This window comes from Mauremys mutica, chromosome 2, assembly GCF_020497125.1.
Source record: "Mauremys mutica isolate MM-2020 ecotype Southern chromosome 2, ASM2049712v1, whole genome shotgun sequence".
In the NCBI taxonomy this organism is placed as follows: Eukaryota; Metazoa; Chordata; order Testudines; family Geoemydidae; genus Mauremys; species Mauremys mutica.
In genome coordinates, this window is record NC_059073.1 from 137755916 (window position 1) to 137775635 (window position 19720).

Consider the following 19720-nt stretch of genomic DNA (forward strand, 5'->3'; position numbering starts at 1 on the left):
GCAAGTCACGAATGCTTCTGACTTTCAGAAGTATCAAGCACCTGCAGGTCTCTTGACTTCCGCTGAAGGTGCAGGGGCCCAGACTCAAATCCTCAAAGGTACTTAGGTGCCTAATTCCTTTTGAAATCAGAGGGAGTTAGATGCCTAAGTAGCTTTGAGAATCTGGGCATCAGTCTGAAAATCAGGTCCAGGATTTTTCAAATTGGCCTCCAAAACCTTGAGGCATTCAAAATCAGACTGCTTTTGACCACTTTGGCTCAAAAACAAACAAACCACCTCCAGTGCCTCAGTTTCCCCATCTATTAAAGGAGACTAATGATGACCCCTATTCCTCTTTATAAAGCCACTTGAGAGCCTTGGATGGAAGAAGCCATGTAAGTGCAGAATACAGTATTATTATTTATTTGCTGTTTAGAAAAGAGAGTCAAATTACAGTTAAATTGTGCCACACAGATAAGATGTCCCTGCCTCAAAGCACTAAGACCTGGATCCTCAAACCTATTTAGGATTGAAATCTGTGTGAGTTAGGTGCCAAAATACCTTTGAGAATCTAGGCCCTACAGCTTAATGCCCCAATCCTGCAAGCTGCTCTGTGCACCTGGGCCCCACTAACTTCAATGAGGTTCCACCTGCATGGATCTCACTAGCAGGACTGAGCAAGTGCACACAGCACACATGGCCATTGCAGCTGATGTGTTTCATGAAGCAAAGTAGGTGTGGAGAAGTCTGTTTGGCCCGTGAGGGGAAGAGAACTTTGCCAGCCTTGAGCTACAAGGTTAGAATTGTTTCTATAACCCTTTGAGGATGGGGGATTATGTGCTGGAGCCTTTTAAATGGAGACTGTCTACTTAAAAAAAACATGTATTGCAAACAAAGACATTTCTTTATGATATGAATAGTAGTTTAAATATCAAAATGGAAATAGAGCCATAGAAAATCCAGCGTACTTGTCACTATTTCTGCTCTCTGTTGGCTTTCCTCTCCTTTACTGGAACAAAACAAATCCAAGAAGTCAGTTTCACTTTTGTGTCTAGAGAGTTTCTCTTTCCAGTTCTGGGCACTGTGGTATTTGAGCTGCAAACTCTCTAGGGGGATATTTGTGTGTTTTAAAAACAATGGATTCCATTAGAATTTAAAACAGCTGCAGTGGTGGGAACAATTCTATTCATCTTATGTTTTGTAAACGCTTTACTCTGAACAAATCAAAATTCAGGGTTACGCTTTGCTGATCATGACCCTGAAAACAATGGTTTGGAGGTCTGCCTAGTGCAGAGGTGGGCAAACTACAGCCCGTGGGACCATCCTGCCCGGCCCCTGAGCTCCCGGCCGGGGAGGCTAGCCCCCGGCCCCTCCCCTGCTGTTCTCCCCCCTCCCCTGTGCGTGGCCAGTGCTCTGGCCCGCTGCTCCTGCAGGGCAGCGTGGCGGCATGGCTGGCTCCAGCATGGTAAAGGAGCGGGGGTTCCCAGGGGGCAGTTGGATGAGGTAGAGGTTTGGGGGGGGCAGTCAGGGGATGGGGGACGGTGGTTGAATAGGTGTGGGAGTCCCAGGGGGCCTGCCAGGGGGCAGGGGTGTGGATAGGGGTTGGGGCAGTCAGGGGACTGCGAGCAGGGGGGTTGGCTAGGGGGTGGTTGGGAGCAGTCAGGGGACAAGGAGCAGGGGGGGTTGGATGGGTCAGGGGTTCTGAGGAGGGGCAATGAGGGGGTGGATGTGGGGGGCAGGCTGTTTGGGGAGGCACAGACTTCCCTACCTGGCCCTCCATACAGTTTTGCAACCCCAATGTGGCCCTCAGGCCAAAAAGTTTGCCCATCCCTGGCCTAGCGAGTTCCCAGGATTCAAGGCAGAGTGACTGTGGTGGCCCTTTAAGAGAGACAGAGGAAATTCTGGAATGAGAGAAGATTCTGGAGCAGTTAATCAGAGAAAGGAGGAGAAACAGCTCAGTGAGTTTCTCCAGTGATTGTGGAGTCAGTAAGTTGCCCTGCAGGAGGGGTTATGATTTGTTTAAAAGAAAAGAATAGAGAATAAAATTTGTCATAATTCAAGGGCTAGAGCTTCTAGCTTGACTGCATGGACACAATTTTGTTTGACCTTTAGTCAGTGCTTAAAGTGGTCTGAAAAGAGGAGCGGGGGGGGGGTGTCTATCATCATCTGGGAGCAGCAGCTTTGGTAAAACAGTGCTTTCCTGAGGGGCACACTGTATCCAGATCCAGTTTGATTTTTTTTATTTGGGGGGGGGGGGCTGGGGCTGGGTCTGCAGCCCCTTGTGATTCCCCACTTTAAGTAGTGTCTTGTGCCTTTAGTTAAAGTCCTAACCTCTCCTAGATGACCAGTTTTTACTCTTGAGTAACTAAGTTTAACTGGTTAATGAGTTCAGTTCTTTGAAGTTGTAAAGTGCTGTATGATGTGATTATTAAGCCTCCTTATGAGTCATGAATAAAATTATCCTGGGCAGTGGTGATGGATTGGGAATATCCAGCTAGGATCATTTCCCACAGAGTCAGGGTGATGCCCCCCCCCACCCCCACCCCCCAATATCCTCAAAGATATTTAGGCACTTTACAATTTACTTCAAAGAATTTAACTAATGATTTCAAAGGGAGTTAGGTGCCTAAATATTTCAGAGGATCGTGGCCTAAAGTATCACAGTATGAAGTGCCCAGCGCAGAGGAAAACTAGAGAGGGATGAGGAGAAAATACTGCCCTGGGTCCAGCATCTGCTGAAGTAGCAGATGCTTTAAAAAAGCCCTGAAGAGCCTTTAGCATGGCACAATGATTGCATATGATTGATATCTGTGATTTTATTTCTCATGCATTATTGCTTTTTGCTTTTGTGCTTTGCCCCTTCACCTGCTCTGATAGATGAGGGAGGAGCTATCAAATAACATGTATTAATTATCAGTTTGTTTATGATCATTATTATATAGAAGTAGAACTAGTGGGTTTCTACCTTGTTTTGTCCTTAGCTAGTAAAGTCTAATAGAGAATTACTGGCGCATACCGAATCTGATTCTTACACTGGTATAACTCCATTGCCTTCTATAGTAACTCCTGGTTTACACTGGGGTGAAAGGAAGAGAATCAAGCCTGGTAAATGTAATACAGCCCTGCCAGTGTCTTGCCCAGCTCTCATTAGGAAGAGGCTTTAATGAATCCCTAAGTAGAAATACCGGCTGGATTAGAATGACTGCATAAGAAGCAGCTAACTCTGCATCAAACATTGTTCTGGGGTAAGGCAGAAATGACCCAGCCCAACTAGTCTTTAGTTGTGTGAGTAAGGATGAGTCATGTGAGCAGAGGTCGCTGGACCAAGCCTGTAATGACTTGAACTGACCAATCATATTTTGAGAAGTGGTGTTAAGATCTAAGCGTAGAGGAGACTGTAGCACTTGGAACTGGAGTAATGTACCAAAATATTGGAGTTGACAGCTGTGATATGGATCATCTGGGCCCATGACTGTAGGATAATCTAAACCCCTACAAAGTGCTGGAACAAATTAAGGCCCAGTTGAGCATGTAAGTAATTTTAGGCAGGTGTGTCATCATATTAAGTGCACTGAGATTATTCATGTGTCTAGAGTGTCCTTAAGTCTTTGCAGGGTTGTGGACTTAAGCTATGTCAATGATCAAACTGGTACTTCGGCAGTGCCGCAGCTGTAGCATACATACTTCCTCCAGCCTAACTACAGCATTCAGGGCATGAGTGACAGAGCTAGGTTGATCTAGTTTTTATGTGCAGCCCCAGCCTAAGGGGTCCCTTTGTGGATTTGGGCCTAAGGATCAGTGCTTAATTTGTGCCCAGGCTTGCCAGGGCTGAGCCCCAGCACCTCTGGGCTGGGCACTTCATAGCCCTGGCACCTCTGGGCTTGCTGCGTCCGTTATTAAAGTAAAAAAATGGCTTGAGTCCTGGCATCCAATTGCTTGAGCCCCAGCCCATCTTTCATTACAAATTAAGCACTGCTAAGGGCCCAGTCCTGCAAACCCTTCCTTGGAGAGTTGTCTCATTGCCTGGGTGGGATGTCTCGCATAGGGTAATGGTTACCGTTGGAGTTCACAGGACCGGGGTTCAAATTTTAAAATGGAAGCTGCAGGATAACACTTCCCCCGAATGCTGCTGTGCATCTGGAAGCTGGTGTGTTATAGGGGGGCACCTTTGGGGTGGGACTAGAAGGGCTAGGGAAGAGAGGGGACTCCAGGCCCCATCCCCAAATCTATAAGGCTTCTATCTAGCTGTGCAGCGCTCCTTAGAATGGTTTGATGCGGGAGGGCCAAGTGTAAAGGGTGAGAGCAAGGATTAGAACACCGCATCCCCCTCTCCTCCGTGAACTTACCTCCTTGTCGTCCTTGCATGTTGTCTTTGCTGTGATGCCTACAAAAGGTAGGACAACGGTTACGCTGTTGTTGAGCAGAGGCCATTCCGTGTACTCCCCCGTCCATCTGTACCCATCTCTTGCCTGGAAGTAGGCATGGTCGTCTACACCTAACACTTAGGTTGACCTAGGGATAGCACGCAGGCCTGTGAAAAATCTCACCCCTTGCATCTGCCATTAGGTCGACCTACCTGTAGATGCAGCTAGGTGGATGGAAGGGAAGAATTCATCTGTGGACCTAGCTTCCGCATCTTGTGGGGATAGGGCAGGGGTAGGCAACCTATGGCACAGGTGCCAAAGGCGGCACACAAGCTGATTTTCAGTGGCACTCACACTGCCTGGGTCCTGGCCATCGGTCCAGGGGGCTCTGCATTTTAATTTAATTTTAAATGAAGCTTCTTAATCATTTTAAAAACCTTATTTACTTTACATACAACAATTGTTTGGTTATAGATTATAAACTTGTAGAAAGAGACCTTAAAACGTTTAAATGTATTACTGGCACGTGAAATCTTAAATTAGAGTGAGTAAATGAAGCCTTGGCACACCACTTCTGAAAGGTTGCCGACCCCTGGGATGAATTTCCTATGGGAACCCCTTCCCCTTCTGTTGCTGTAGTGAGCAGTTCACACTACAACGGCGTAGCTGTGGCCCTTGCTGTGTTTGCCTTGCAGCCTGTCAGCAGTTCCGGGGGAGGGAGCCACCGCTTTGTTCCGTGTGTACAGCACCGAGCACAGGGCCCCGGTAATCCCAAGCAATAACCCTTCATGCAAATAACTAAGCAGCGTTTCTGCACCCTGCGCTCCCCAAGCACAACAGAGCCCGGGGCGGGGGCCCCGTTTCACGGCTGCTGCAGGCGGGGCAGGCACAAGTCAGTCCCCTCCCACCGCCCGGCTCTGCAGCAAGCCCGGCCCGTCGTGTTTCCCCCGGGCCGCGGGGCGGCGCAGGCGGAGGCGAAGCCGCGGCCGGGAAGCCGGGCTCAGACGCCGCGCGGTGCAGCTGCTGCTGCTGGTCCCCGGCCTGCCGGTGAATGCGGCCCGCTGCGCCCCGCAGGCCGGCCCCGGCCCCCCGCTTCCTCCGCTCCGCTCCGCCTGCCCCCGCCCTTCCGAGCACCGGGCACCGGGGCCGACTCTCGGTTGCTGGTCCTGCGCCTCCAGCGCAGGTTGCTGGGGGTCCTGTTGGGGGTGGATACCGCGGGGGAGGAGGAGGGTGGGGTGTTGCTGTGGGTCGTGCTGGGGGTGGATGCTGGTGGGGAGGGGAGGTGGCTGGAGGGGGGGGGTTATTGTGGGTCCTGCTGGGGGGGCGGGGAGGTTGCTGTGGGTCCTGCTGGGGGTGGATCTTGGGGGAGGGGGGAGTTGCTGGGGATGGATGTGGTGGTGGTGGTGGGGAAGTTGCTGGGGGCGGTTGCTGGAGAGGCGAGAAGGTGGCTGGGGGTCTTGCTGGGGATGGGGAGTGGGGGCGTTGCTGGGGGTCCTGCTGGGGGGTGGGTTGGTGTGTGGGGTAATTGCTGGGGAGACAGGGGATTACTGGGGGTCTGGGTGGGGGGGGTGGATGCCTGGGAGGAGTTGAGGGAGTTGTTGGGGGTCCTGCTGGAGATGGATGTGTGGTGGGAGGGTTGCTGGGGAGGAGTGGGGGGTTACTGGGGGTTACAATAAGAGGTTGGGTGCAGGGTGCGGTCTCTGCCATGCAGCCTCTATCTGAAGTGCCAAACCACTGTAGACCTCAGTAGCACCAAGGAGCTAAAGCATTTATGTCTCTCCCTCCCCTGCTGCCTTTTGTCACCCTCTTCCTCTGCATCCCACCCTCCATCAGGCCACCCCCCAACGTCACCCTGGCGCTGCGTTGCTTGGATGGCGTCTTCCTGTCCCCCAATGAGAATGACTTCGTGTGCAAGGTCGCCGAAGAACTGGACCATTTTCTGCTCCAAAACCAGCATGAGAAGTAGGTGGCTTATGTTGTGCCGTTTACATTGCAGGAGCTTTCAGATAAGGGCCACAAAACCTGGGCCCTTTTTACCCCATGTGAATAATAAGATGTCTGTGGTCCCCGTTGCCCACTGTCATGCAGAGTGCTTTGTGCCATTAGGTGGCTATGCGTTCCACCTTTGCTGCTGTATGTCTGTAACTTCAGATGGGCCCTATAGGATGAAAGATTTTATTAGAGATGGTGAGGGGGGCTGAGCTGAGCTGCAACATTTGGAGCCAGATCCCATGTCCTAGACCAGTGATTCTCAACCAGAAGTAAGCATACCCCTGGGGGTACGCAGGGCTTCCAGAGGGTACATCAACTCATCTAGATATCTGCCTAGTTTTACAACAGGCTACAGAAAAAGCCCTAGCGAAGTCAGTACAAACTAAAATTCCATACAGATAATGACTTGTTTATACTGCTCTGTATGCTATACACTGAAATGTAAGTATAATATTTATATTCCAGCTGATTTATTTTATAATTATATGGTACAAATGAGAAAGTCAGCAATTTTTCAGTAATAGTGTGGCTGGGACACATTTGTATTTTTATGTCTGATTTTGTAAGCAAGTAGTTTTTAAGCGAGGTGAAACTTGGGATATACAAGACAAATCAGACTCCTGAAAGGGGTACAGTAGTCATAGAATATCAGGGTTGGAAGGGACCTCAGGAGGTATCTAGTCCAACCCCCTGCTTAAAGCAGGACCAACCCCAACTAAATCATCCCAGCCAGGGCTTTGTCAAGCCTGACCTTAAAAACCTCTAAGGAAGGAGATTTCATCACCTCCCTAGGTAACCCATTCCAGTGCTTCACCACCCTCCTAGTGAAATAGTGTTTCCTAATAGCCAACCTAGACCTCCCCCACTGCAACTTGAGACCATTACTCCTTGTTCTGTCATCTGCTACCACTGAGAACCACTGTCCTAGATCATTGAGAACTGGGTTATGATTTGGGCCATTAAAACAAGAGGGGTCAGTTAGAGAGTTGGAGCTGGATCTGCACTTCCCCAAAGTGCAGGGATTTTGTACCTTGGTTTTTTCTGCTGTGGGCCTATCTCTAACTATTATTCTTCCCTGGGTGGAATTATCCTGGATGCCAGCAGCTTCTGCACCAGCCACTTCCCTGCCTTGTTCACTTGTTGTCCCTGCTTGGTGGGTTATTACCAATAGTTTAAGATCAAACTGTTCTTCATCAGTCCCTACCTGCTAATGCCTTCCCGTGCACAGTGTTCTCTGTCCCAGCAGAAAACGATTATGGGGCATGATGAACACAAACCCCTTGGCCTGGCTGAGCTCCAGAAGTATGTTTTGCCTGTCTGCTTGTGCGTAGATGAGAGGATTCAGATGAGCTTCTGTCACAGAGTAGGGACTAGATGGGAGAGAGGGATGCTGTGTTCCAGGTAGACTTGCTTGGACTCCTGTTGTTTGAATTGATACTTATCACAGTATTTTAGATGGAGGAAAATATTTAAGTCCAGTTGCAAGGTACCTGGGAGTGAAACTAAATCTGATTTTAGTGTGTGTATAAATGCCATGCAGCGTGAAACAGAATATCTTTTTTCTGACCTCCAGTTTCTGAAGATACACATAATAAAGGGTTTCTCTGTGAATTTAGCGCTGGTGAAAGGTGCCAGATTGACAGGCCTCCACCTTGATACCCTCTTATTTATCCATGGAACAGATAAAGGCAGAAGGATAATCATGTGGTGAAAACACTGGCCTGGAACTTGGGAAACCTGGTTCTATTCCAGACGCTGTGAGACCTTGGGCAAGTCCCTTCATCTCCCTGGGCCTCCGCTCCCCACCTGCAACCCGGGGTAATAACACTGCGCTGCCTGGCAGGGGTGTTGTGAGGCTAAATTTGCTAGTGTTGGCAAGTCACATCATTACAGTGACGGAGGGGGCATAAACGTACCTCGATAGATAAAACAAACAGCAGAGCAGTCTAACCCAACCCAGTCGTGTCCTGGAGGAGTGAGAGGGTACGTCAGGCACCACAGACTGGTCACTCTCTAGTCTCCCAGCTAGGGGGCCAATTGCCTTTTGGGATGTGGCTTGCTGGCCACTGGGAATGGAAGGAATTAGGACCCTACTCCAGGAGTGACTTGGGGGTCTGCTTCCCCTTCCCTGCCCACTCCAAGCTGATGATGCCCTGTCTGTTTTCCTTTTTCAGAGTTCTCTTGTTCCCCCCCTTGTCCAGCCGCCTCAGGTACCTGATCCACAGGACCGTGGACAATGTCGATTTGTTAAGCAGCTTTTCTGTCGGGGAAGGATGGAAGAGGAGGACTGTTATATGTCACTCAGTCATAAGGTACAACAGTACTTCTCCCTTCCTGTGCACTACAAGGCACTGACGCTCACTGCACCCCGTGAGGATGGCTTGATCCCTGTTCTATTCTGCAGATACAGAAAAAGGCAGTGAGTGGTTAAGTGCAAAGGTCACACAGTGAGTTAGTTACAAATAGAACCCAGGAGTCCTGACTGCCAGTCACATACCTGAGCAACAAAATGATCCATCCTCAATTCACGCAATAGGCCTGACTTACAACTGTGGGTAATTTCACCCCTTGGGGTTCAAGCAATACGTAGGGTGTATGCAATCCAAGCTTGTCAAAGTGACGCCAGGACAATCGCCAGACTGCCTAGTTGTACTGAATACAGGCAAAAAGCTAACAGCTTTATCCTACTTTTGTAATGCAGTTAATTCTGTTCAGATGTGTAAGGCGGGGGAGTTCGGTCTAGTTGGAGCAGAGGACAGGGAATCAGGAGGCCTGGGTTCTGTACCTAGATCTGTAAGGGAGTGTTGTCTAGTGGTTAAAGTTAGAGTAGGGCATCTGTCATTCTTTTCCTGTGTGATCTTGGACAAGGTACTTAACCTTGTGGTGCCCCAGCTAAAGGGACGTAGTCCGCTTAAGTCATATGTATTAAACATCTATTTGTTATGCGCACTTTAAGATTAAAAGTGAGAGAATTAAAAAACTGAATTTGTTTGTCAGTAACTTATGCTGTTTGGTCACGTTGTTGTTTTTTCCTGGCATTTCTCTCTGTGAAGAATCAGCAGAATCACTTTCATGTTTGTGCACAGTCGTTTTTGTTTTCAGATACTCACTGCTGCAATGTTTGGGTTGCAAAACCTCCAGAGGGACGTTTGTATGTGTTTAAAAACAAAAGTTCCTATTACAACCGAAAACAGCGTGGGGCATTTCAACACATCTGCCGGACTTAAATTCTGTAGAAGCTCTTTTTAAAAATTCTGAGTCAAAAGTGAGTTGACTGTGTCTCTTTCAGTGTTAGTCTGGCGATCAGCCTGGATTCAGGCCGGAGTGGCTGTGATGTCACTTTGAGGTGGACAGATGGAATTCTAGATTGAGGAGGCTGCAGTGTCTGGGCCGCAGACCCTGCAGGAGATGAATGTTTGTTGTTAAAAACAATTGTTTTTCTTGATCCCTTTTTAAAAAAATTGTTGAAAAATTCCTGTTAGTCTTGGAGATTCGTCAGAAATTAAACGTTGGGCCAAATGTAAGTGGATGGGCTGCCCCTTTAACCCACCAGGGTGTGTCTCTGAAACTGCTATTATTGTATTGTCCCCAGTGAATAGGAGGAGATGGAGAATTTTTTTTCCATCAGGAATTCGAGCCCAGCAGTTTACTCTGTCCCTCACTTCATGAACAATTTTTGGTGATGATCAGTTGGGTGGCGCGTCAAGTGATGAATGCAGAGCATAGCCCAGGGGTGGGCAAACTACGGCCCGGGGGCCGCATCTGGCCCTTCAGATGTTTTATTCCCGCCCATGAGCTCCTGCCGGGGAGCAGGATCTGGGGCTTGTGTCTCCCGGAAGCAGCAGCATGTCCCCCCTCTGGTTCCTATGTGGAGGGGCAGCCAGGGGCTCCGCATGCTGCACCTGCCCCAAGCGCTGCCCCCGCAGCTCCCTTTGGCCAGCAACCGTGGCCAATGGGGAGCTACAGGGGCGGCGCCTGCTCGCACCTCCACGTAGGAGCCGGAGTATCCTCCTGCATCCCAGAGCCCACACCCCAACTTCCTGCCCCAGCCCGGAGTCCCCTTGCGCACCCTGAACTCCCCTTTTGTGGCTCCACCCCAGAGCCCGCACCCCCAGCCGGAGCCCTCACCCGCTCCCACATCCCAGCCCCCAATTTTGTGAGCATTCATGGCCCTCCATACAATTTCCATACCCAGATGTGGCCCTTGGGCCAAAAAGTTTGCCCACCCCTGGCATAGCCGGTTTTCTGAATTAATAGCTTCTTGTCTCCCCGTCTCATCTGTTGCTCCTCAGGCTTCTCTGCCACCTGGTCCCCTTCTCATGTGCTAATGCACATGCTTGGTTCCCTCCTCCCCGTGTATGCAGCTTAACACTTGGTCCTTTTCTCCCACTGTGCCCTGGACATACTGCTCAGTAGCTGCTTTCCTTTTGCTCCACCTTCCTTGGACATTCCTCTCGGTTTCCTCCTTCTCCTATGTAGCACAGGCAGCTAAAATGGCTCCTCCTCCTATGCAGCTGCTTTTACAGGCCTCCAGGCTCCCCTGCAATGAAGAGCCTAGACCCTGGTGGAAGCAGCTGAAGAGGAGGGTGTGGAGCCCGTGCTCTAGTGACTTAACCAGCTCTGCACAGATCACCAGCAAGTGATCTGTGGGCCGCAGTTTGGCTCTGCTGCTGCCAGGGGAGGCTCTATGTATTTTGCCGCCCCAAGCACGGCAGTCAGGCGGCCTTCGGCGGCATGCCTGTGGGAGATCCACTGGTAACGCAGATTCGGCAGCATGCCTGCGGGAGGTCCGCTGGTCCCGCACCTTCGGTGTACCCACTGCCGAATTGCCACCGAAACTGTGGGACCGGTGGGCCTCCCGCAGGCATGCCGCTGAAGGCCACCTGACTGCCGCCCTCACAGCGACCGGCAGGCCGCCCCCTGCAGCTTGCTGCCCCCGGAACGTGCTTGGTGCACTGGTGCCTGGAGCTGCCCCGGCTGCTGCTGCTGTGAAGGACACGTGTGCAGTACTTTGGTGACAGCGTGTGTGGTTATACTCTTGCTTCTGTCAATAACACTGACTTGTAATAGGAGGGAGGGGAAGCTGCTCCTGCTGGAGTGTGACTACAGCCTGAAGTGTCCCAGCACATCATGTATTTCCCTGCTGTTTTGGTGCTAGGTTGCCCGAGGAGCCTGCCGATCAGAACAGTTCCTGCAGCAACACGGCAAGATCCCACCGCCCTCTCCAGTCAAGAAGCAGGGGAGGCAGAGCCGCAAGGCCGCGCCACGCGGAGATGCCTGCCGATGGCTCTCAAGTCAACAGAGGTATTGGCAGGGCTAGGCGACAGCCCCGGAGGAAGCCGGATAAAGCTTTGTATGTTCCCAGGGTGGTGCGTGAAAAACTGGAGGAGCTGAGAAATGAAAGCCTGGCAGGAGCTGGAGCTGAGCCAGATGATGCTGTTGTGCAAGAGGCAGGGAGCTGCATTGAAAGTGCAACTGATGGGACCCCAGAGGAGTTAGGTAACTTTGAGGCCACTACAAATTCCAGCAGGGTAGCAAGTCATCTTGATCCAGTCCCTGGCAAGGAACTTCCTGAAGTCCAGGGCCCTAAAGAGGCATATGAAGAACATATTGTGGGTGAAATTGGTGGTGAAAAAGGTAACAAGTGTCCAGTGGACTGTTCAGATGTCTCTGTGTTGGAGTGTTCCAGGAACCTATCTGTATTGGAAGGCCGGGATAAAGACTGTTCAGATGCCACTGTATTGGAGTGTAGCAAAAACCTGCACCAAATAGAAGATCAAGATAAAGACACCATGGATGCCAGTGTATTGGAGTGTAGTGAAAACTTACAGGTCCTGGAAAACCAGGATGAAGGCTCTACGAATGCCACTCTATCAGAGTGCCGCAAAAACCTATCCCTACCAGAAGACCAGAATAAGGAGTCTGTGGATGCCTCCATATTGGAACAAAGCAAGAACTCTTCAGTACTTGAAAACCAGGATGAGGGCTGTACAGACACCATCGTATTGGAGTGTAGCCAAAACCCAAGTCTCCCAGAAAACCAGAATCAAAGATGTATGGATGCCCCTGGAATGGAGTATGGTAAAAAACCATCTGTACTGGCAGACCAGGATAAGCACTGCGTGGATACCTCTGTACTGGATCGTGCCCAAAAGGTATCACTACCAGATCTGGATGAGGACTGTACAGTCCTGGCGGGCAGACTGCAGTGTGGCTTGGAGTTGTCTGCAGAGGATAGAGGCACCGAAAACCCTGCAGTGAATGAGCAGAGCAGCGTAGAGGATGACTGTGGTGCTGAACTCTTGCAAGAGGTAAAGGTGTTGATGTGAATGTTACCTTAGAGACTGGATTTGTGACAGTAATGACCAGCGGATGGGCTGTGAATTAGAGATGTGGCAGTGATTGTAGTAGGCCCTGTCATCTTCTAAAAGGGAGAGGAGGAGCCCCTGGGACACCTCTTTGTCATGGCTCTGGCAGACCTCTGGTTATGGCTCCTGCTTGCTTTTACTGAACCACTTTAAAAGTATAGAATCCTAGGACTGGACGGGACCTCGAGAAGTCTAGTCCAGTCCCCTGCACTCGAGGCAGGACTAACTATTATTCTCTAGACTGTGGCTGTAAAATGACTGGGGAGTGGATGGCTTGGGCAGTGTGGTACACACAGGTGAGTCTCAATCCATTTCCTAGCAGCCAGGGGGTCTCCATCTTAAAGCCCTTCTGCTGCTAACTGGGTCTGTTGAACAGCACAGGCCAAAGACTGAATGGGCGTTGAGAGCTGAACTCCCCTCTCATCCCTAGAGGGGTCTTTCCGGGGCAGTGTGTAGGGGAAAGCTGATGGCTAAACTGGTTATGTCATGTTCCGGTGGGATCAGTCCTAAGTATCTTGCATGGCTCCCATTCCATATTGGAGCATCTCACGATCTTTATTGCATTTCTCCTATGAGGCAGGGCAGTGCTATTATCCCCATTGTCCAGGTGGGGAACTGAGGCACCGAGAGACTAAGTGACCGGCCCAAGATCACACTGGAAGGCTGTGGCAGAGCAGGGAATTTAACTCGGGCCTCATCCTAGGCTCGCACCCTAGCCCCTATCTATGTAAAATATGCAGGCATACTTTGTGCTTGATAGAACATTGCATTTTTGAAAGACCCCTACATGTCCTTGCTCATTGGCTTCTCCTGCAATGTTAGAAGTGCACCTTGACATCTAACACGCTTCTCCTCCCAGATTGCAACTTATTTGACTGTAAAGGACATTAGCGTCGAGAAGATCCAGTTCGATTATTCCAGCTCAATGAGGGAGATTTTGGACATGTTATAGAGATCTACGATTTCTTGCCATCCCTGAAAACGGAGCATCTGATGGAAGCATTTTCAGAGTTCCAGTAAGTACCTGCCTCAGAACAGGGCAGTTCCTGCTCGCCACGGGAACGGGCGACAGGCGCTTGATGTCAGTGGTGCCAGTTGCCTGAATGATGTGAGCAGCTCTCCCAAGTTCTAGGCTAGTGTGCGAACCACCGGGCTCTTCTCTTAAATGGCCCTCATCACTGTAGTATCTGAGTTCCTGAGTAAAATTACACCCATTGAGTTGAGTTCAACTCCCAAACTATATTCTGTCCTTGGCATCTCTGCTGAAAATGCAGTAAGGATCGGGTCCTTACTTTGCTCAGATTGATCTTGTAAATGTGTAGGACATGGGCAGTGAGCCAATGAAAGCTGCTTGAGAAGTGCATTGATTATCGTGTTAGAACAAAATCCATCCCCTTAACTGTGGAGCTGTGACCAGGGCGCCTCTAATACACTGTGTCCACTCTGCAAAACTGTTTGATCTAGCATCTGCAGCTGGAGACACATTCATGCTCTTCCCCTCCCCTACCGCCCGCTTAATGTACATAATGGTGTGGTGTTAGGTTTCCGTATGAGCCTCTTTAGCTTAATAGTAACACTCCTAAAGACACAAGCTACTTTTTACAGGCTGTCCTCTCCATTTACCTTATGCACTTAGCTCTGATAGCGGAATTGGGCTGAACGCTACCATTAAAACAGAACTGATCATTTTCCAATTCTCATGCCCCTAGCACACAGCAACGGCATTTGAGTTTCCAGAACGTTTTGTTCGGCTGGCTTTCATGCGATTAAAAACTCCCCTCCCCCCCGTTAGGTTTTGTACCACCTTTTGGGTACCCCTTTCTGACACTTGTACTTCCTGTTGACACTGGAGGAATCCGTTTTTGTCTGAATCATTGTGCAAATGATAAATAATGCTTAGTGCTTTCCATGACAAATCCTAAATCTGGGATTGAAATTAAACTGTGTTTCTTTTAAAGAAATGTATAATCACTGGGGGCAACAAGTCCCTGGGCGGGGGGCGGCATTTGAGTGGGGTTCAGGATACGTGGATTCTGTTCCTGCCGCTTCTATTAAGTCACTCTGTGGCCTTGAATAAGTTCCACTTAGCCCCTCTACTTCTGTCGTCCTCTACCTATAAATAGGGGATAATGCTTTGTAAAGCACCGGGTAGCTATGGATGAAAAGCACCCCTAAGTACTGATATTACTAACGGAGACTATTCGTCAATTGTTTATGGTGTTGCTCTCCTTTTTCTTTGTAGCAAGAGTGGTTTCAAAATTCAGTGGGTCGATGACACTCATGCCCTGGGTATCTTTTCCAGTCTGGCGGCAGGTAATGTGACTTGATTCTTTGCTATGATGCTAGTAACCTCTGGTATTGGTGGGACTTCACAATGTCGTACGGTAAATAGCTGTGGAGCCTTAAAATTCCACTTGGCCTGTAAGCTGAATTGCAGTGAGTGTCATGGGGTTTCTATGCCCTGTTCCTTCTGGTAAGGTGGAATGTGAAAGAGCCAGGTCCATAGAGTGGTATTGCTAAGGAAATCGTATTTAGGATTAAATCCAGTTTCATCCCAAATCCCACATTCTCATTGGCAGTTGAAAAGCAATCTATTTCCCTATGTGGGCGTGGAGAGTTCTGCAATTTCTCATCCCCCTCACACGCCATATGGAAGTGGAAACCTTTCTCCCACATCTGCTAGATGTCCTGATCCCTGAATGAAGCAACCTTCTGTAACAGGCATGGAAGATACCACTGACAGTGCATGCAAGTCATTCCAGTACTGAATCTAAGCAGCTGCAAAACACTGATGCCAGTTCCCTGCCCTGCCACCTCCCCCAAACTTTAAACTTCTTTTAAACCACACATTCAACTTCTGACACAAGAACCTAGAATTAATAGAAGAGAACATCAACAATGCAGAATTAAGTACGTGTTCTGGGGAAACGCTGCTTAGCAGGTTTTTAATTGGCTTGGGTAATCCACAGACGGCTGGGAATCCCTGTATAAGGAGTTAGTGTGTGAATCATTTTGCATTTTAGAAAGGAATCCATTCTGCCAACTGAGTTTATTCTCAAAAATGAACAAAATTCTAGCAAGCCTACAAGAAAGGGGACGTGTGACCCTCTATGGACATCATTAATATCTTGGGACATCTAAGTCAAATTTCTGACCCCCATCCTGAGCTTCAGCTCATAATGTTCCTTAGAGCAGTTCATGTCTGGCTGTGCATCTGTTCAGAAAGCCTTCATTCTATAGTTGGGGCCTGATCCTATCAGCCTTGACCCATCCTGAACAAAACAGCTATGAATTCCAGTGGGAGTTTGCAGGCCCAAGGACTGCAGGATTCAACATCTGAGTGAATTGACTAAATTCTGCTGTCCCACTAAAAATCTTGGGCCAGATCATCAGCTGAGATAAAATGGTGTCATTCCATTGACTTCAGTGGTGTTACGCTGCTTTAAACCAGCTGAGGATCTCAACCTGTATACTGAACTTTGCTATAGTTACAAGAATTCAGCTTGTTGACTGTAGTGATCTTTATTCTTTGAAGCATCTCAGGCCTTGGGACAGAGTTATTCTTCTCTAAAGATCCGATCCTTGATCCATGGGACAAGACAGTCTAAAACCAAGGCACTTCAACGACCAAGTAAGAAACCTTTGATTTGTGTTTGCTCCTTGTTTTGCATATCTTCTGCTGCTAGGGGTGATTACTGTGACTAACTTATTAATTATACTGGATTTAAAAATAAACCCACACTAAAGACCTTTACTGCTTTAAAAGCAGGTGTTTACTCCTTGTGGCTTTATTGGCGCTGTTCTGGTTCAGGAGGGTGAGCTGAATTCTGTTGTGCCTCATGCATCATCAATTGTCAGTTGACCTTAATTCTACTCATGGAAGATTGAGTTATGATGCCTGAGGCAGAAAGGATCCAGCTGGATCTGTAGATTAGAGAAGTGACTGTGAAGGGGAGCACATCAGAGGTGGAATAAGAGTATTAACACACCAACTGAGTCTTGTTCCAAGTCACTTTTCTGACTATTGTGGCACACCTCAAGCCATCCGCTGCCTTAAGGAGCGGCATGATCAAGTAGCAGTCTTGTGTGTTTGTAACAAGAGGACAAAGCATGCAGAGGAAGATCCTAGATCTTCATTTTTTAGCATAGGCCAAAATTTTTAAAGTTGGGTGCCTACAGTTAGACACCTAAATAACTGACTTGATTTGCAAAGTTGCTTTCCACATACAGCTCTGATTTCAGTGAGAGCTGCAGGGATATCCCCACCCTCGAAAATCCAGCCCTGTGGATACCCAGGCTTGAAAATCCTGTCCGCAGCCTGTTAAATACTGTAACTTCTACATTGTTCCTCATGTGTCCTCTGCTAAATACAGCCTGCTGCTGAATGCATTATTAGCAAATATCCTTTTGAAAAGCAGTAAGTCACAACAGGAGCCATTGTGTACAGTAACACAAGAGCCAGTTCTGCTCTCTGGTACAGTCACAATTCACACTGACTTCAGTGAGAGGTGCCAAAAAGTTGTGGGGGTAGAATAAGATTCAAAATAAGGAAGACTGCTCTGACAGTATAGATGGGATTGCTTGCTTGCTTGCAAGCACATGCTTAAATTCCATTGTTTTCAGTGGAGCTTCAGCACTTATTCTGCTGAATCTGGGACTAGTTTTCTTTGCCACATGCTTAAGTTGTATAAAGCATAAATAGCATTCAAGACTGAGATCTGTTTCCACCACTGATGTTGGGGATCTAGAGTGTATATTAATGTTAATAGACTCATGGTACATTTCCCCCCAACACTAATTAGTTCAAACAATTAAAAAATATCACCAAATGAAACCAATAGCAGTTAGTACTTTGTGGTTGGCATAATTTTATTATTCAGTAGCAGATTCAGATAAAATTGTTTAAGCTTAGCCATTCATAGTTAGTAACATTCAGTTCATTTTATTACTTTAAAATCATACTGTAATCAATTATGCTTGCTGCAGTAAGTGAAAAATGCCATGAATCTTGTAGCAATAAAGATTTTACTGTACATATTATACTGTTTCTTGTACAGTATAGTGCAGTCAATAAATTTCAGTATTAATGGTTTAAAAGGACATTTGCTTTTTTTTAGCACTTCCTGAGTTACTAGCATTGCTAGATTATTGAAACTGAAATTTTCAATGACTCCAATTCACTTTTCTCACTGTTCCGCTTGTATGGTGAAGGGACTGGTCTATTTCACATCCTGATTCTTGTGCACTAGGCTAAGGGTGTGATATCTGGGTTGCAGAAGAATGTTTGAACCTGAACAAAATTGTATTTAATTAAAAAAAAAAAAACCCACAAGTTTTTACCAAAACTTAAATTAGCTGACAGTGTCCCCTTTAGAACCTTGTCAAGAATATTGGTGATTTATTTTCCAAGCTGTGGGTGGCGACAATGAGCCTCTGTCCCTCTTATTGTTTTTTGCTGCTGTTGGGCCTCCTTCAGTTTTTTTGTTTGAACAATCTTTTAATAATCCAGGCCAAGCCATATTGCTCGCTGGATAATTTCAAGTTTGCAAACAGTTAATCAACTCTACTGGTATCAAATCTACTGTATATTAAATGAAGACTTATTCAGCCTGCAGGTTTGGACTTGGTAAATGTTGGATTACTTAATTATTTAAAAAAAAGCCAGTTTGAAGCTTTAACAGCAGTGATTGCCGGTAACCCCTGGCAAATGGGCTCTTCAGAAAAGCCTTTTAAAACCTACACAATCATTTAGGAGTTGAAGCAGTGTGCTTTCCTACTCTGCCACGTTCGGAGGGGTTAGCGCTAGGCTTTCAGAGTGAGTGTCTCAACTGAAATCAGTTTTCTTCGTATCTGAATTGCTAAATTTTGCCAGGAGTGGTTCTGAAGCAGTTTGTGAATTTTAATCACAGAAGGTTCTCTACCACTGCAGCAAGGGACCAGGTTTTAAGCCATTTGAATAGAATACTTGGCCGTGTATCTATGAATCTATGCATATTACAGACAATGAATTTAGCCTCGCAGCATCCTATTGAAGCAGGTCAGTAAAGTCCCCTGGTGTGAGGTAGGGTAGTTGAGACACAGAGGTGAAATGACTTGCCTGTAATTGCATGGTGACTCTGTGGAAGAGCAGCAACTAGAGCCTAGGGCTCCTGACTCCCAGTTATGTAGTTTAGCTACAGGACTGTGTTCCTAAAATAAGAGGATTTAATTAGGGAGACTTCCCCCCTCCTCCATTTTGTCTGATTTCTTATCTGTTTTGTTTAGAGCTCCTTCAGCTGGCTAAAGAGAGACCCCAGACTGACACTGCAGTGGCTAGAAGGCTGGTGACAAGGGCTCTGGGTTTGCAGCACAAAAAGCAGAGAGTCTCAGGTGGTGACATGCTCCAGCCCGAGAACTTGGAGCTGGAAGAGTAAAGTGACTCAGAGCCGAAGACAAGCTTCGAAGGAGCTGGGGTGGGATAGCAAACTGCATGCAGAACAGTGAGTTGCCATTAGGACACTTTGTGGAGTTTTTTTAAATGGGTGACAGGAACAAGTTTACTGTTGTTGCTATTTAACTCCCTTGTTGCATTCTGGGGAATGGGCCATCTAGTTTTTCAAATTATGCCTAATCAATCCAGGGTACAGAGGCCACTGTAAACTAGCTCTTTACTATGGAGAGCATCTTATCTTGTTCCCTAGCAGGTGTTTATCAACACCCTGCCAAAGCAGCTCATAGCCACTTTGGCATGATTGGTAGTCTCCACTCATGGGCTGTGATAGATCAAGGAGGCTTTGCTGTTGTACCTAAGCACTACCTTCTTTTAAAATGTATAAAGCCTCTAGTAGGAGCTGCCCTAGTTTGGAGGTTGTGGGAGGGAAGAAGGGAATACCGTTGGCCTTGATGGTAAGCAAGAAACACAGAGCAACACATTTGCAGGAGTCAATAGCTGTTTAATGTTTACTGAAGTTGTAAAGCTGACGTTTGTTTAAAATAAAGTTATACCACAAAACTGATAAGCAGCAAATGCATGTGGCA

At 47.8% G+C, this 19720-nt stretch overlaps 1 protein-coding gene across 1 annotated transcript; it reads left to right on the forward strand.

Annotated features, from left to right (window-relative positions):
* Positions 1 to 5131: 5131 nt before the first annotated feature.
* Positions 5132 to 19698, forward strand: R3HCC1 (R3H domain and coiled-coil containing 1). The gene is made up of 8 exons (XM_045004088.1): positions 5132 to 5526; positions 6177 to 6305; positions 8510 to 8647; positions 11494 to 12646; positions 13563 to 13719; positions 14946 to 15016; positions 16239 to 16334; positions 18968 to 19698. Exons 1-5 carry the CDS (start codon positions 5132 to 5134, stop codon positions 13653 to 13655), a joined length of 1908 nt encoding a protein of 635 aa, XP_044860023.1. The 3' UTR covers positions 13656 to 13719; positions 14946 to 15016; positions 16239 to 16334; positions 18968 to 19698.
* The last annotated feature ends 22 nt before the right edge of the window (positions 19699 to 19720 follow it).

What these genes read in the sequence shown, in the direction of transcription:
- R3HCC1 (XM_045004088.1), top strand. Translation starts at nt 5,132, where the DNA reads ATGCAAATAACTAAGCAGCGTTTCTGCACCCTGCGCTCCCCAAGCACA. An exon ending in CTCCAAAACCAGCATGAGAA is followed by an intron (nt 6,306 to 8,509) that starts GTAGGTGGCTTA and finishes TTCCTTTTTCAG; the next exon opens with AGTTCTCTTGTTCCCCCCCT. An exon ending in GTGCTGAACTCTTGCAAGAG is followed by an intron (nt 12,647 to 13,562) that starts GTAAAGGTGTTG and finishes TTCTCCTCCCAG; the next exon opens with ATTGCAACTTATTTGACTGT.